Source organism: Nicotiana attenuata, chromosome 7 (assembly GCF_001879085.1).
Source record: "Nicotiana attenuata strain UT chromosome 7, NIATTr2, whole genome shotgun sequence".
NCBI classification, from domain to species: Eukaryota; Viridiplantae; Streptophyta; class Magnoliopsida; order Solanales; family Solanaceae; genus Nicotiana; species Nicotiana attenuata.
Genome location: NC_031995.1, coordinates 8,999,924 through 9,017,881, shown reverse-complemented (window position 1 = coordinate 9,017,881; position 17,958 = coordinate 8,999,924). Strand labels below are relative to the sequence as shown.

Sequence of the window (17,958 nt, the reverse complement as noted above, 5' to 3'; positions counted from 1 at the left end):
ATAAACCATTAAAAAGCCGTAACGCTTTATCCTTGGTACTGAACATTGTCTCGTCACAAATATGGACTAAAAAGAAATTTTATTTGACAATGTTGAACCATCATTAATGGACTTTGTTTGAGCTATTTGAACCTAGATCTTGGGATCTCCAGTCTTCTAGGTGGAGTTACTGCCATAATGACTTGTCCTCGGCCATAGTCTCATTCCCCTCGATGATCTTTCAACTACCTCTCTAGTTAGGCCTTTTGTAAGTGGATCCGACATATTATCGCTTGAATTCATGTAGTCAATTATGATAATTCCCCTAGAGAATAGTTACCTAACAGTTTTATGGCTTCATCGTATATGACGAGATTTTCCGTCATACATAATGCTCCTAGCCCTTCCTATTGCCGCTTGACTATCGCAATATATGCATGTATGTGCCAATGATTTTGGGGCAAAATGAAATATCTTCAAGAAAATTTAGGATCCATTCAACTTCTTCACCGGCCTTGTCTAAGGCTATAAACTCAGCCTCGATTGTAGAGCGGTCAATGCACGTTTGTTTGGACGATTTTCAAGACATCGCTCCTCCACTGACTGTTTTGAATCGGTTGAACCAGTGATATAATTTGCATCGCTATACCCCTTTATTATCGCGGGATACTTATTGTAGTGAAAAGCATAATTTTGAGTATATTTCAAATATTTCAAGACTCGTTTCATTGTCATGAAAGTTCAATGCAAACTTCCTAATGTCGTAGACTAATACGTCTTGATTTTCTATTGCATATCCGATTGTTGACTATATTTATTTTAACAATATTATATTATAACAACAGTTGGAATGGTTGATCTCAGTTGTGGCCACAACCTTTTAATATATAATACATTTCGCAATCACTCCGCCTTTACTAGCATTTGTATGCTATTTATTCATATTTCACAAATAGAATACATGTCTATAAGATATGCGGATTATAACATCTTCGTTAATGAAGCAAATCCAACTTGTTATGGATTTTTTTATCATTTTCACCGGTTCGTTCACCATATTATAGACCAACCTATTAATACATCCGTTCATGAACGGTCATGTCCATAAAAAAACGTATAGACGTATCTTTTTATGAAAAGTCACAACCTTCGAAGTGACATCCTTTCATTAAAGAACTAAACAATATAAATTTTCAAGAAAGAAAATAACCTTTCGAGAAAAGCACGCGACCAACTTCTGAATTGGTAGTTTCATCAACTAGTCTTCACTAAGACTGAATAACTGATGAATTCACCAACTATCATATCAATATCTACTAAAGATTTGTGGGGTCCAAAAAGTATATCATTTAATTCTTATAAATAATATAGAGATCAAGTCTAACATTAACTTTTGTCATGCATAAGTGAAGCACTACTACATTTTAAATATTTCATGTGCCTTTTCTATTATTCGTTATCAATATATCATCCACATATAAACACACAATGACTACATGAATTGGAGTAAGCTTAATGTAAACACATTTGTTTACATTCATTAATTTTGAAACTATTTGATAATATTATTTGGTCAAATTTCGCATATCATTGTTTGGGTGCTCATTTTAGTACATAAAGAGACTTCATACGTCTGCGCACCTTCTTTTCTTTTTCAGCACCCACAAACCCTTGGTTGTTCCATGTGAATTTTTTTTCTTTTTCAAATAACAATTTAAAAAGGTTGTCTTCACATCCATTTGAAGGATTCCAAGACCGTATACTGTAGTCAATGCTACTAACATTCATATGTACGTATTACTCGTAACCGATGAGTATATGTCAAAATAGTCAGACAACAAGTCTAATACATGTCAATAGTGCCATCATCCTTTATTTTCCTATTGAAAATCCATTTTGAATCCAACTAACTCCCAAGTATGGTTATTTAATATGGATTCTATTTCACTATTGACTTCTTCTTTCCGAGGGAGACATAACTTCTTTCAAAGTTTGAAGCTCATTTTCCAACAAGAATATCAGATCCAATGGAAGTAGTTATTCTTTGATGTTTACCACGTCTTGGATTCACCTCATTAAGTATACTTTTGGTTGCTTATTCCCGAGGTCGCATATATATTTTACTAGATGACTCACATTCCTTTTTATATGGATAAATATTCTCAAAGAATTTGATATTATCTAACTCGACTACCATTTTAATATGAATGTCAGAATTCTCTGATTTATGAACCAGAAAATGTATGCCTTACTATTTGTTGCATATCCTATGAAAACACAATCAATAATTTCCGGTCCGATTTTACCCTTTTAGGTTTAGGAACTTGCACTTTAACCAAGCACCCCCACACTTTAAAATATTTAAGTTGGGCTTCCTTCCATTCCATTTTTCATATGGAATGGATCGCGTCTTGCTATGAGGAAATCGACTGAGTATTCGCTTAGCTATAAGAATAACTTTTCCCCCACAAGTATGAGGTAAAACAAAACTTATCAACAATTCATTCATCATCACCTTTAACGTTCTATTTTCCCCCTACAATTCCATTAGATTGTGGTGACTAAGGGGCTGTCATTTGATGAATAATATCATATTCCAGACATATTTCTTCAAAAGGAGAATCACATTCACCACCCCTATTACTTTGTAGAGCCAACCACATGGACTCTTGTTTGTATCACGACAGAGCAAGAATTAATAAAGGGTGAGAAGTTAATAATCTTCAAATCGAGTAATATCTGACCCAACTAGATTTAGTAAACGGTGAAATTTTTAATCTTCAAACTGAGTAATATATGATACAACCAAATTTAAAATCTTCAAACCGAATAATAAATTGGAGTAGAAATCACTAAGATTTTAATCTCCAAATAGAGTAGAAAGTCACGAAGACTTTAATCTCCGGAAAATAAATAGAACGTCACGATGATTTTAATCTCAAATATTGAGTAGAAAATCACGCAGATTTTAATCTCCAAATGGAATAGAAAATCACAATTTTTTCCCCTTTTCAAATGGCTTCCCAACAAAACCATTATAACACTTAAACAGTTTGATCTCTTACTCCGATCAAACAAATATATGTACATCTTTATATATTATATTCATTATCTCAAGAATATTTTCAAGTATTAGTGTAAGCCTAATTCATATCTTACAATCTTGAAAATAATACCACATAATTTCATGGATGCTATCAAATTTTATACCAACTAATATATTCTATAACATGTAAATAAAATATACTTTGAAATCATCACGTGATAAACATCTATCCTTAAATTTATAGAAACTAAATTCATAAATCCCAAAGGACAGAAAATTAATGATAAAAACAATATAAGTTGAGTAAGAAAAAATAAAACCTGTTTTATTATCGCAAAAAGACTCTGATCTCTACCATCAATGTCATGATAGAGAAAACTTTCCAATTTACGATGCCCCCATTGATCATTAGACTCTTACTAGTGCATTGAAAATAACAAACTTATCCACGTGTTTTTGTTTCCTCCCTATCATAATTGCCTTTATCAGTGTGCAATTCCTGGAAATTATGGCGTTGAATTCCAAAATTTCTGGAAACAATTAATATGATTTTCCAACCGAATTACTATATAGATCTTCAAGCATCAATCCTGCTTCGGCTTTGTCAACAATTGTTGAATTCTATACTGCCATCCGAATAAGATCTTTTCGTGTTTCTGATTCCATAGCAGACAATGTCTCATTTCATATTAACCGACGAACATTTATAGACAAAAAATTTCATGTCATTCCTTCTCTGTTGGGATTAGGCATTATGCCATGGATCCTTTTCGCCTTTGCTTGAAATTGTATTGGGGTTTCATTTTCCAGAAAGCAAATGACTTTTCAGTTTGCAAAGGATTTTTCCGTTTTTTCGCTTTCTTCGTAGAAGAATGCAGACCAATCACATATTGTTCATCTTAATTTCTTTTATCATCCGATAAAATATTCTCTTCCTTGTTTAGTCTCCACCAAACAAATATTAAGATAGATCACAAGAATATATTAAAATTCCCTAAGATTGTTAGTAATATGTGTTATAAACTAGAAAATCGGAGAAGCAAAGAAGTGTTAGTTCAATAAACAAATCGTAAAATAATTCCAAGCCCACGAGTTGCTTGTGTGTCCTTAAGGAATTTAATCCCCTCACTGTTGCCCAAAGTTATGAATTACTTCCTCACAGGATAAAACAGAATAACTATTTTGTGATAGTAACACTTCAAATCACAGAATTTCGGTGAACTTAACAAACGGAGCACTTATTTTTATTTTGGAAAAACAATGCAACAATGTAGAAGAGAGGAAATTTTTTCAGATTGTTCATTTATAAAAATGAGGTCAAGTGTCTAAATTTATAGACAATGAAATGGTGAGGTGAAGAGGTGCATCTTTCATTTCTCATTCACACCCTTTAGAGAAAAAAATTCAACATTTGGAGCATTCGAATGAAGTGACATTCAAGTGGATTTTGCTCCAACAAAGAGGGTTCAAAATGTTACGCACATGGAGCCCGTTTGGACATAAGAATTTTTTTTACTTTTTTTTCCAAATCAGTGTTTGGTCATAAAATTTTCAATTTTCACTTGAAGATGCATTTTGAAATTTTTCGAAAATTTGAAAAACTCCAAAAAGTTGTTTTTCAAAATTTCACTCAGATCACTCACAAAACTTCAAAAACAAACCAAAATTATATTCATGTCCAAACACAACTCTAATTTTCAAATACCATTTCACTTGAATTTTTTTTTTCCACTTAATTTTTTGGAATTTTACAATTCTTATGTCCAAACGCCCACCTAGTCCCATCTAGTTGGACTTAAAAAAATCTAATAATATTAACTCAAATAATTAGTTTGAGTTATTATGTGTTGAATTTAGAGTGTAGTTCATTTGTATGGATTTTATCCATGAAAACTTTAATGTCTACCTAAGCAAATGATCCATGCATGTGATGCTAACTTATTTGAATTATGATTAGTCGTGGTTGTTATTATACTTACAATAGTAAAGTATTTGCTTGAAGTTGTTTTTTTGGCTAAGGTCATATGTGTTTAGTTTAAGTGTAACACTTGAAGAACACCAAATTTTAATTTATAGTATCTGTGCTTTGCCTTAAAGATAAACTTTAAATATTTGCTTAACAAGCATGGGTATAGCAAGATTGAGAAAAAAACTAGTATGACCAATCGCAATTACGTCTTAAATTGAGGCACTCAAAAGCGGTGTTATGACATATGGTCAGAGTAATCCACTAGGTAATTACCCTCTTGAATATTGCAATCATTAAAAGAGTAATCCTATTTATTTCATTTTTCCTTTTTGTAAATAAACGACTAAGTTCAGTGTAGAGCAAATGAGAAGAAATAATTAATATACGACACAATCAAATTAGATCATCAAAATCTGGAATCATTAGTGATTAAACAATAATACAACCAAAAAAAGACAATAAACTCAGTCAGTAATATGGACAAAAATTAGCTTCAAAGCGTTCTTTAATTAGGTCAAAAGTAACTACAAATCACCAACTTAAAAGCTGACCAATCCCAAACATAATCAACGGTTATAATTAAGCTGTCACATTTATATAAAACCACAGCCTGTACATATAGCGGTCCCTCAAGGGAATACCCTTCCCCTTTTTAAGTGGTCAAAAAATCCGATCGCAAAATTCTAATTTTAGTGGTCAGCAACTTCTCTTTCTAATCTTCGCTAAACAAAAAATATTTAGAAAAGAATATATCCAAAACTTATTTGTTAATCAATGAAAATAATTTAAAATAAAATAAAATAGTTGAAATAATTCAGGTGCCATTCAATGGAACTATAAATTTGAGCCAAACGACTCTTTCACATCTAGTTGTAGGGTTGTTGGTTGTTGCCATTCTTTCCTCTTCTTACTCGTTCTCTTCAATTGAAGCCACACACACCCAAAAAAAAAAAAAAAAAATTAATCCTTTTTTTTGTGAATTTTCAGCTAACCTACGTAAAGCTAAAGCTGGCTAGTAGAAGGTTAGATCTTCTAATTCTGCTTATTACTGTTGATCCTTTTTATTATTGATATGTTTTTAATTCTTATTTGAGTTTGATTTAATGAAAGTTATAAAGTGGGATTTGCTTGTTTATGCTTTTGAATGTATCTTAAGGTTCATATAACTGATCCCAACTAGTTCGGGATTTAGTCCTAGTAGTAGTTGTTGATGTAGATGTTGTATTGATATTTTTCCTGGGCGTGGTGCTGTTTGAAAACTCGGTGTATAATGAGTCCGCCCTCTACTTTAATATGGAAAATGTGGTATACAATTCGGAATTTTGCTTTTACTTGAATTGGAAATGTTATTGAAAGAATATATATGAAGTTTGTTGTTGTTTGATTCCGTGGTCCGGTATATTGTACTGTTATTTAAGTGTTAAGGAAGAAAATACATGCAGAATCTATGTTGTTTGGTTATATACAGTGGCGGAGCCAGTATTTTCATTAAGGGGAGTCAAAATATAAAGAAACAAACTCACCAAGAAGTCAAGGGGTGTCATTATATAGTATATATACATATTTTTTTAAAAACTACCGAGCTATACAGTGTAATTTTCCGACGAAGGGATGTCGGTTGACACCCCTTGGGTGCATGTGGCTCCGCCACTGGTTATATATGTGACATTCCCTTTCTGCTGAACTTTGTATTGCTTCCAATATTGAATTATACTGGCATGATATGGATGCCTTAGTGAACCATATTCAATGTTCTATGGATATGGTCTTGTAAGATTTATATGTGCCTTGAAGTCCTACTCCTTTTTTCTTTTGGATTAGAATCAAAATGATTGATGGTATATGACCTGTCGTCTAGTACATGGATTTTTAGAGAACTAAAGGGAAAGTGTATATAGAATCAAATTTCGAGTTTCGTTATACCAAATTGATTTCGAACTACTTGACATGATATCTTGCTCATCTCTTGGTTTCAATTTTTGTTCATCTCAGTTTCAGCTTCTTTTTCTTATTTAACAGGTCGGTATCTTTGAGGTGTAGCAATCATTGGGTTCTTCTAGATTTTGACGTCTTCTTCCAGTCTGGCCGCTGTAACAACTTCCTGCTTTTCTCGCACCTCTAAGCAGGTGTGGGGCAAGGACGAGGGGCTGATATTACTATGTGTTTTGAGGAGATCAATATCATCTCATATCTGGAGATTGTGCCGTGTCTCAGCAGGGCTCACACTTGATTATGGCTAAGATTGGCCTATGCTAAGTCTTGCAATCATGTGATCTTATTTGCTGAAATTCTACTGATTATTGATTTAGTAAATATTAGATTATTAGAGCTCTTCGATATCTCGAAAGTGATTAGATCTCATGTGAAGGATTTTTTTTCTTTTATAAAGATGTTTAGGTTTTCATGCTTCCCAGCTCACATCCATTCCCACAAACAAAAGGTTAGAAAATAAATATTCTTGGATGTTATGAACATAGTTACTTCTACTTTTTTGCATAATTTAAAACTGTTGCTGATTCTATGTTCCTCTCTAATTAGAAAACAGCTCAATTTTCTGCCGAAGCAATGCATAAAACACTTGAAGATTGTTCTCAGAATCATGCCATGAAGGGTTTTGCTTACTTGTCGACAGCTAGTGCATCATGTGCAGCGGAGAGAGATGCTCTCGAGAACTATGCCCATCATGCTTCCGATTCTTCTCCATTAGAGCGTGATAATAAATCTGAGAAATTCAAGAGCAAATCTAATACTGAATCTGAATTAAAAAGAATTAACAATGCGCAGATGAGGAAGAGTTTATCTTTGGGTTGTGGTTTGAATTTGGAAGGAAGAGTTGTCAGTGGTAATGACTCAGAGCATGAGAGTGGTAGATATTCTTGTGATGAATCAGATGATCGTTGTGGATCTGCAAGTGCAGATGGTGGGAAGGAACTTAATATCAGCTTGCTTGATTTATTTCACGAAGCTGGACCTTCTGATTCTGTTCAAGTGAACTCTGATTTGGCTAACAATGAGTCAATATTTTCAATTGGAGATGCAAAAGAGTCAGGAAAAGGCGGACAAGAGAACTATGAGGTTCAGTTGTCTAATGCAAATGAGTCTGCTGACCATTCACCACGTACTACTCGTAGTATTGTAAAATCAAGTTCATTGCCTAACATTCATTCCCCAGGTCGACGATTTAGCCACAACTTCAATCGTGCCAGATCTGCTGAGGACTTAAACATTTTAGATGCAAGACAGAAAGAAAATTTCATGGATGAGGTAGCAAACAAGATGATGAAACACAAAGAAAAAGAAGATAGTTTACGGAATAATGAAAAGGTTAATGATGAAACCTCACCTGATGACAATTTTGATACGTATAACTATGTTGGCTCAGCCAAGGACTGGATACTACCCGGGATCGATGAGGTTAACATGAAGAAGAATATTAATGCAGAATCTACATTTTGCCGGTGGAATGAATTGACAGGCAAGGATTTTAAGACTAAACGAATTGAGGAGTGGGTCACAGACCTTCAGCATTGTGGCAGATTTGATGAAGCAGATGACTTTTCTGTGCCTGACAATGGTCCCGAAGTGCAAAAAGGTAAAGCTGTCTTGGATGCTTCTCCTGTTGCGAAGTTAGACGGTAAGGTCAACCCTGGTGCAGAAAGTGTTAAGAAATATATCTCTTCACTGAGTGCCAATGCCACGTCAGCTCAGCTGGTAAATCATGGGTTGGTTGTGATTCCATTTCTCAGTGCTTTTGTGAGCTTAAGAGCACTTAACTTATCTGGGAATTCCATAGGTTTGTAGCTCATACTTTCTGCTCCTATGGATTTGAGTTCACCTTTTTCCTCCCCTCCCAGTCGTCGTATGGTTAGAGCTCTGACAGTTATCTTGCTTCTACTTTTTTCCGCAGTGAGGATAACTGCTGGTGCTCTCCCTCGAGGGCTTCATGTTTTGAATCTGTCCAGGAACAGTATCTCAGTTATAGAAGGATTGCGTGAACTTACACGACTTCGTGTTCTTGACCTGAGCTACAATCGACTAATAAGAATTGGACATGGTATGATTTTTTCAAGATGCACTATGAAATTGGTGGTAGACTTTCTTTGATGTAGACATGAGTTATCTCTTAAAGTCCTAATAACTTGGTCATTAAGTTGATAGACGAAGCTCTTTTATTCGTCTATGTGAATGAACGTGCAACTTTTGTAGAAAAATGCCACTTGAAAGGATACTTTGCAGTGTAAGGAACTTCAAGGAATAATTGCTAATATCATGATGAATGTAGTAACCTGTATCGCGTATGAACTTGACATGTCTAGTTTGCATAATATCCAAGATCTGGTGCATTAGCAACTTTATTTGAATGTTCAATAAAATGAAAAATGCTTTACAAGTTTAGCCACAGGTATAGCATGAGTTAGCTGGTTCTTTGCTAAATTATCTTTGTTTGCAGATTTTCACAAGTCCTTACATTTATTTTTCTTTTGAGTCATCTTGCCATTTATATACCTCTCTGAAAGAAAGTGATGTAGCACCACTAGGAGGGAGGGATAATTGGGAGGAGAACAGAGAAAAAGAGGAGTAAGCGAGGGGATCAACTCATAAAATGTTATTCATCAATTGAAGTGCCTACCAATGTACAAGGAGGGTCCTATTTATAGGTTGGGAGCCTTGCCCAAGGTAGAGTCTTAAAACAATGTAAACTTTACCTCTAACTAAGAGATAAAGATAAAAACAAATAAATGATAAATATAAAATCAACAAAAGATAATATAAAAATGTAACCTAATCTAGATAATGATAAGGAGAAAATCTACTCTAGAAGATAATAGCCTAATAAAATAAAATAAAGTACTTATTATCCTTTTCTTTAAGGATTTACATCAGAAAGAACACAGAGTTGCTGCTTTGATCCACTTACTGAAATCTTCTTTATTGGCAAGGTAATCAAAGCTGGCAATTCAACTTAATAAAGCTAAGGTAATATCTTACTGACTAGTTAGGTACTGCTTCCATCTCAAATTAGTGCGAATCATCCTTTTTCAGGTCAATCAAAACTACTGACCACCTTGCTAGTGAACAGAACATTGCATATTATACAATAGAACAAGCCAGATTGGACTTAGTTGTTTACTTCTCTATGCTGTTTCCTTCTTTCATTTTTATTTCAGTACGATCAAAAAGTAAGTCATGTGACTGTCATTAGCCCTTTTTTCTAATGATAAAACTCTCATTATCACCCAGTTTAGATCGAACAATTCTTTTTCCTTCAAGTAGGTAAAGATTCTCCAATTTATGGCCTCTTCTCTGTGGTACATTATCACCTAAGTACAAAGAATAATTTCTTGTTCAACTCGCTTCTTATCAAGTGTGCTGAGTCAAATAGATCATCCATTCAAGTCGGTGCTGAGGGGCCATATATGTAGAGCTTTAAGTTATCTTTCTTTTGTTTATCAATAATTTTTCCCTTTATGTTCTTCATCCTAATATGGACAATTTTGCTTGTAGGTCTTGCTTCTTGTTCTTCCTTGAAAGAGCTGTACCTAGCGGGGAATAAAATCAGCGAGGTTGAGGGTCTTCACCGCCTCCTAAAATTGAACGTCCTGGATTTGAGATTCAACAAAATATCTACAGCCAAATGTCTGGGCCAACTTGCAGCTAATTATGGTTCTTTACAAGCAATCAGCCTGGAAGGGAACCCTGCCCAGAAGAATGTTGGTGATGAACAACTGCGAAAATGCCTACAAGGCCTTCTTCCGAATCTCATTTACTTCAACAGGAAACCCGTCAAGGTGAAGGACACAACAGATAGATCTGCTAGATTAGCCATTGGTGCTCATCAGATAGATCGAGGTCTCAAAGCGGACCTTAAGGCTATGCGGAAGGCAAGCCATAGTGCTTCCACGCACAAAGCATCATCTTCATTGACCCATGGTCGTAAAAGTCAACCAATGACCACAACAAAACCATCCAAGATTAGACCCACCCGCCTGCCCCCTAGTGGAATTAAAACTAGTTCACGGCAACATGTCTATGAATTCAGCAGCAAGCTCCTTAGCTTCAGACCTGACCTATCTATGCGCAGGAGCCGAAGCGAGGGAACTCTTGGTGTGATTTGAGGATCAGACTTATCAGGGAGAACTGTCAACTTATGATACGTATGACGCGGTCTTCCTGTTTCAGTGTTTAAACTGGTATAGTACCTGGGCGTATTTGTCCCTTAACCCTCCCACTATATTTAGTTTCCTAGCGACGATCTGCAAGGCAGCCTGCGCATGCAAACTTCAGTTGTCTTGTGCCTTTATGTGCCTTTCAGTATCCAGATTTTAGTTCTATGCTTTAGCTGTTATTAGATTGTTTTTTAGGACAATGCAACTGTGTGGTATTATTTGCTAGCGTTGTGTGTGGGTGATGTACCATAATAATTTGGGTACAATTAAGAACATTGTTTCTCAAATTGGATGCTGAAGTGTGTTGTTTTATCATTTGGTTTTTAATCCTCCATTTTTGACTGTCCCAAAAGCTTTTTATATACTCGGCTGTTTGTATACGTGGTTTAAAGGGGCAAATATCTTCAAAAATAAATGCAAATTACATGTCCGAGTCTTCAACTATTGCAAGTAGTATTAAGGCAACTCAGTGCTATGTATAAAATAAATATTGGAATTTAGCATACGCTACGAAAGTATAATAGCCATCTTGTTACAAAGGAAAAAGAGGATAATAACCATTACTATATATTTTACCAACAAAGTATCGGATAATTCGATCAATCAAAACTTGAATAGCAAGAGTTGTACCTTTCTCACAATGGTGTAACGAGTAGGTAACACTACTTTTAACTGGAGCAGAAGAAGCAACAAATCCACAAATGGAGACCTTGACTATTAGATGAGGAACATGTTACTATAGTCAATTTGGTTGTTGACACATTTTATCACTTGAAACTATATTGAAATAAATTACTTTTGTGGTAACGTACTTTTTTGGTCTCAAAATCAAAATACACTTCTAAACTTTTTCACTTAACGCATGACAAATACACAGATTTAGACATATACTTCTAGGATGTTATGAAATGTATAATCATGTGAAATATGTTCTACCTTAAAAACTATTTTCTAGTAGAATGTGGAGATGAAGTATGGTCAAGTGTTCTCTTTTTTCTGTTAAGTATTTTAGTCTTAACCCGGACTAATTTGAATTTGTATTGGGTAACGCTAATAAAGGGGAAAGCCGCTCCTTATTAGATTTTTTTTGTTTTTAATACTTAAACTAAGACCTCTTGTTAATAGTAAAAGGATCGTGTCCGTTCCATTCTAAGGTGGCTGCTCCAATAGATGACAATTGACATAACCTATTTGGTAAATATCATTTTATTTTAAAAATTTTCAATAAAATAATAAATTGAAGGGCCTCCGTGTACTTGCCAGCTGGGCTAATTTCCCAGTGGGCCAACTTTGGTCTGGGCTTACCCGCCAAAAATATGGTGTGAAAAAAAGAAGAGGGAAAAAGGGAAAGCTGAAAAAAGAAAAACAAAAAGAAAAGGACCCTGATACTATACAATATATATGGTGGTGTCAGTCTGTGTATCTTCGTGTGGGTTCCAGCTAAAAAATAAATATCTCATGTAGGCTACATTTGCAATTTACAGAAACATTCGAGGCCACATAATAATTTTTCACACACCAAACTAGGGGTAGAAATGATATTTCTTAAACATTAGGGGGCTCAATTGAGAAGTACAAAAATGTACAGAGGGGGAGAGAGAGAGAGAGAGAGAGAGAGAGAGAGAGTGAATCGTTGAAGAACCCTAATCTTGAATCGTGAACTCCACTCTCCTGTTTGCCTCTCTCTGTATATGAAAACGCCGACTCTTAACTACCTCTTCACTCCCACCATCTTCCACCACCCACCCCTCTTTTAACCCTCACCGCCTCTCTCTCTCTTTCTCTTCTGTGGAACTTTTACTTAGACGATCAGTCTTCTTCTGCCGTTACAGGTACTTTTAAAAATCTTGTTGTTCTGCTTATGTCAAAGATCAACTCTTTTCTGTAAAGAAAACTGGTAAAACTGGTACGCTGTTCTTTTATTATATTGATTCGTGTTTTATAATTTTTTTTAATGATTTTCCATTTTTCATCGCTACTCAGTGCAGTTTGCAGTTTAAGCACCGTAAGTGGGCGGCCTGAAGTGAAGATATTCAAATCTAATTAGGACTGAAGTGGGGTTTCAAATTATTACGGTTTTGTTGTCTTCACTGATTAAGGAAAAAAAAGGAGTTATGTCGGTTAATTAGCATTTCTTGAGGTTGTTTGGAAAATAACAGGACTTGAAGTAGTTTTTTTTCTTTCTTTCCGAAAATGAGCAAGATTTTGGGTATAGGAGATTAAGAATAGGTAAATATTAAAGAAAATAACTTTGTACTTGCATGTGTGAGAAATTGCAAAAGTATCTGGAATACTTAAGTTTTGGTAGTAACAGCAGTGAAGAAAAAAACACGAAGAAGAACGACACCTCGATCCCAACCAAGTTTGGGTGGGAACAGTAGTGAAATAGGGGGAAAGATTGGTTCAAGGGCAGGGGTACTGCCTTGTGAGGTGCGAGCACTGATGCCTTCAGTAGGGATGAGAAGGACTACAAGGGTTTTTGGGGCGAGGGTTTTGAGGTCAGGAAGGCGGTTGTGTACCCCAGGTGAGGAGGTTAAGCGGGCGAAACATGGAAATGAGTGGATTGAGCTTCTTGACAATGTAGGAAGAGATGGTGGTGGTGGTGGGGCCACTAAGTACAAGGAAAACGGGTGGCTTAAGAAGGATAGTGCTCTGAAGCAAGAAACTAACCAAGAAATGGATATTGATGTAGAGAGTAAGGCAACAGCTGAACCGGAGGCACTGATCATTAGTCCGAACAGCAATAGTTTTAGGAGGTGGGGAACTGTATATACGAGGAAGAGGAGAAGACATGAATCCGGGAAAGGTGATACGGTAACAGAGAGCAAGAGGTTTGGCAAGCACTTCGTTAGGAAGAAAAGAGTTAGGGCAGCTTATGCTAAGGATTCGGATAAATCTGAAGAGGGTCAACTATCAACTGGCATTGTTATTGTAAATACATCATGTGGAAGCAATTACTGGGTTTCCTGCCTTTTGAGTTGTGTTTTAAGGTACTTGAGGAAGTCAACTGTTAGTTTGCAGCAAATCTTTGGATTCATTAACTCAAAACCCTTGAGGGACGTTTCTTCGTTGCACGGTATCCTCCTCTTACAGGTATTATTTTGTCACTACTGCTTTACCAGACATTCATTTGCTCGACTTTTATGGCTATTGGACCTTAGCCTTTATTTTTTTCCCCATTCCTTTTTTTTTGTCCTAATTTTTGTGAGGTTTACTAACCTTGTTGTTATTCATGTTTCTGCAACTTCAGGATCAGACTCCCAGAAAATTAAACACCGGAGCTTGCTTTATTGCTGGTGGCACATGCTCGATTCCTGTTTTTGCACTGGATTTTTCTACAGTCCCGTGTTGCTTTATGTACCTGCACTCAAGCATGCTTCTCAGATTTATTCACATGTCCTATGCATTGGTCATGTATTCTACAGTGTTGGTTGAGGAAACTAATGTGGCTAGTGAGAAGGAGATGGTATCTTGCCTTGTCCCTGTTTATAATCAACCTGGATTGGATGTATCCGCGTCTGGAATGTATGATGATTCCAGGGAGATTGCAGTGGTGCACCCAACTGTTGGAGTTCCTAAATTAGCTGCCCACCACTTGCAGCTAAGGAACAGTAGTGGTATTCAGAAGAGGAGAAGCTCTTTGAGTTCAAGAAGAGGCAGACGTTCTTGCTTTGGCTCACAGGATGTTATTGGTGCTTTGGCTTCTGACAGATTGAGGTTAAGACGTAATGGCCTCCGATTTTCGTCTCGTACGTCTCGGTATGAACTTAGGAGTTCAGGTCAGAAGATTTCCACACCAAGCATCAAAGAATTAAAATCTGCTTTGGTGGAATTGACGCAGGATATAGATGCAACAAGCTGTTCTGCGAACATATTGGTTATTGAATCAGACAAGTGTTACAGGCAAGAAGGAGCCACCATTGCTATGGAACTTTCTGGTTCAAAACAGTGGATTTTAGCAGTGAAGGTAGGTGGAGTAAGGAGATTCAACCTCACTGCTGAGAAAGTTATGAGGCCTTGTAGCGCCAACCGTGTAACTCATGACATTATATGGGTCGGGGATCGTGGTTGGAAGCTAGAGTTTCCAGATAGGCGAGACTGGTTGATTTTCAAGGAACTTTATAAAGAATGTTCTGATCGCAATGTACAGCCCCCTGCGTTAAACATCATTCCTGTTCCTGGTGTACGTGAAGTATCAGGCTATGCAGAGAGCAATCCTGCTCAGTTTGCTCGTCCGGATTCATACATAACTGTTAGAGATGATGAGCTGACAAGGGCATTAGCAAGGAGTACAGCATGCTATGACATGGATTCTGATGACGACGAGTGGCTAGAAAACATTAATGATGAACTTTTTTCGGAAAACAAGCATCTTTCGGTTGAGAGCTTTGAGATACTGATTGATACTTTTGAGAAAGGCTTTTATTGTAATCCAGATGATTATTCTGATGAGAAAGCGGCTATCAATAGTTGCCTGGATAAGGAAAAGAAAGAAATTGTTGAGGCTGTGTATAGTTATTGGTCCAAAAAGAGGAAACAAAAGAGGTCTTCCCTGATAAGAATTTTCCAGGTAAAAGTGTTATGCTTCAATTGAAGCGTTTTTCTTGCCAACAATATCTTTGGAAGCATGTATTCTACTCCTAGTTTTTAACTTACACAAAGTAGTAGTAAAATTGTTTATACACAGTACACTCGTGTTTTCCAACTATTGGCCTTTCTATCTGGAGTATGGATTTTTTTTTAGTTCTCTTTTTTCTTTTCCTCGAAATGGAATTTCTGTTTACTTCTCCTTGAAGAAGTTGATATCCACATGCATATTTCTTAGGTGAAGCAATTTCAAAAAGTCACAAAAGCTTCTTTTGTTCCATAGCGAAGTTGTGTAATGACGAAGATGACCCATTTTTGTCATCATTTCGGCATAGTTTTCAATGAAAAGAGAATACACTAGCCAATTGGATCAAGTGACTAGAGCTTTGGACTAGATTGTCTCTTGATGTTTTGCAATTAAGATTCACCAATCTGACAAGGGAGGGATAGCCTTGTGATAAGGCTCTTCACCGATGGAGCAAAGTGGGAAATGTCCACTGTTGGACTCTTGGATAGGGGGTGTATGGGGTGGGTTTAGAATATCCCTCCCCCAGATAAAAGAAAAGGAACAAGAATGTATTCACCTATTGGCGTTGACCTTGATGAATGGTTTATGAGCAAGCAAAGGAATTAAATAGATGTCTTATCGATTGCTGTTTTAACCATAATCAAGGCTGAATTCTTTGTAGGAAAATTTTCAGCTGCAATATTGCCAGACAGTAATTCTTAGGGGAATATAAACTTTTTGTTCCATTAAAATAGAAAGCAAAATGAAAAAGAAAGAAAATAAAACAACAAACCTTAGCACTGGTGTCTCCTATTAAAGAAAAAAGGAGAAAAGGCACTGGTATTTGCGGTTAAATATTAGCCTTGTCATAATTCTGAACATATTTCATCACTTGGGATAATTTGCAAGTGTCAGTGCATCATCTGCTACTTTATCCAAATTATCGCTATCTGAATGTTACAATGCTGTTTCCTGACAGTGTTACCAGCCAAGGAGAACTCAGGTCATACCAAAATCTATTCTCCGCAAGAAGAGGTCTTTCAAACGACAAGGAAGCCAAGCCGGAAGAGGCAAACATCGGCCATTTCTACAAGGTGTGTAGTCTGTGTGATTTGGTATCAAGAAGTCTTGTTGTCCTATTATGTGATCTGCACTGTGTTAACAAGGATTCTATATTAGATCCGTTGTCAATGGCCTGGTTTAGACTAAGTCGTTCCCATGTGAATGTTCGTTCATGGACTGTAATTTACAGCTTAACAAGGCTAGTAATAGGTTGCTCTATACAGCATCTGCTATTACTTATAGCTTGGATTTTTTCACTTGATTGAAGACTAATATGAAATTTCGATGACAGCAATGGTGAGTGAAAAAGATACTTTGCAGCGACAGAACTCAGTTCTTAAGGTGCAAGAAGCTAAAGCTGCTGCAGACAAATCGGAGGATTTGGCAGTTAGGCTGAGACAAAGGGCTCAGCAGCTGATGGAAAATGCTGATCTAGCAACTTACAAAGCCGCAATGGCACTTAAAATAGCTGAAGCAGCTAAGATTGCTAAGTCTACGAAAGGTGTTGCGCCGTTTTTCATAGGTTAGAAACAGTGTTATATTGGTTTTTCAGAATTACATAGTTGAAATGGCCAATTTTTCCCGAATTGAAATCGGAGGAACACAGCCTCATGGCCTTTTTTAGAGAAGCCTGTGGAGGTCCATCTTTTAAAGGATTTAATGTAACTTTGTGTATAGATTCTAATGGATGTACATTCTGTATCATTATTCTTAGATGTTAGCTTAGATAGATGTGTACAAGGAAAAAAAGAGGGTTTATCCATTTGTTTCAAGGAAACCATATAGAAGCAAGACAAGTATACAAGATTTTGAGAGCACGGTTTCTGCAACTTTCGTTTTTCTTCTTTCGTTTTCTGTTAATATTTTGTTTTCTAGACCATTAGGCCGTTTTGATACCGTTTCATGTTTGGCTGTTTGGTCGTCTTTTGTTCGTTACAATATTATTTTAATCTTCTGAGTTTTGTGTATCCTCGACGGTTTTGGAGTGATAGACGTGATGATTTATTGTGGGTTCTTTCTTTTTTCGGTCAATATTATTCTAATCTTTGGACTAAATCTTTTAACATTTTGATGCGCCTACGAGTTTTCTAGCAGAAAAACAGCATTTTTCCCCAGCAAGTGAAAGAAATTACTTTAAACT

The 17,958-nt window shown here is 36.1% G+C and overlaps 2 protein-coding genes across 4 annotated transcripts; both read left to right on the top strand.

The window, feature by feature from the left end:
* LOC109228666 lies at positions 5,795 to 11,493 on the top strand. 2 transcript variants are annotated; one of them, XM_019393827.1, is made up of 5 exons: positions 5,795 to 6,016; positions 7,014 to 7,434; positions 7,533 to 8,787; positions 8,902 to 9,048; positions 10,500 to 11,493. In XM_019393827.1, the coding sequence occupies exons 2-5, from the start codon at positions 7,384 to 7,386 to the stop codon at positions 11,108 to 11,110; spliced, it is 2,064 nt and encodes a 687-aa protein (XP_019249372.1). In that variant the 5' UTR covers positions 5,795 to 6,016; positions 7,014 to 7,383; the 3' UTR covers positions 11,111 to 11,493. The 2 variants fall into 2 exon arrangements, with proteins under 2 accessions (XP_019249372.1, XP_019249373.1); XM_019393828.1 differs by lacking the exon at positions 5,795 to 6,016 and adding an exon at positions 6,112 to 6,299.
* LOC109228665 lies at positions 12,763 to 17,658 on the top strand. 2 transcript variants are annotated; one of them, XM_019393826.1, is made up of 5 exons: positions 12,763 to 12,993; positions 13,150 to 14,254; positions 14,412 to 15,731; positions 16,735 to 16,849; positions 17,110 to 17,658. In XM_019393826.1, the coding sequence occupies exons 2-5, from the start codon at positions 13,604 to 13,606 to the stop codon at positions 17,343 to 17,345; spliced, it is 2,322 nt and encodes a 773-aa protein (XP_019249371.1). In that variant the 5' UTR covers positions 12,763 to 12,993; positions 13,150 to 13,603; the 3' UTR covers positions 17,346 to 17,658. The 2 variants fall into 2 exon arrangements, with proteins under 2 accessions (XP_019249371.1, XP_019249370.1); XM_019393825.1 differs by having other exon boundaries at positions 13,145 to 14,254.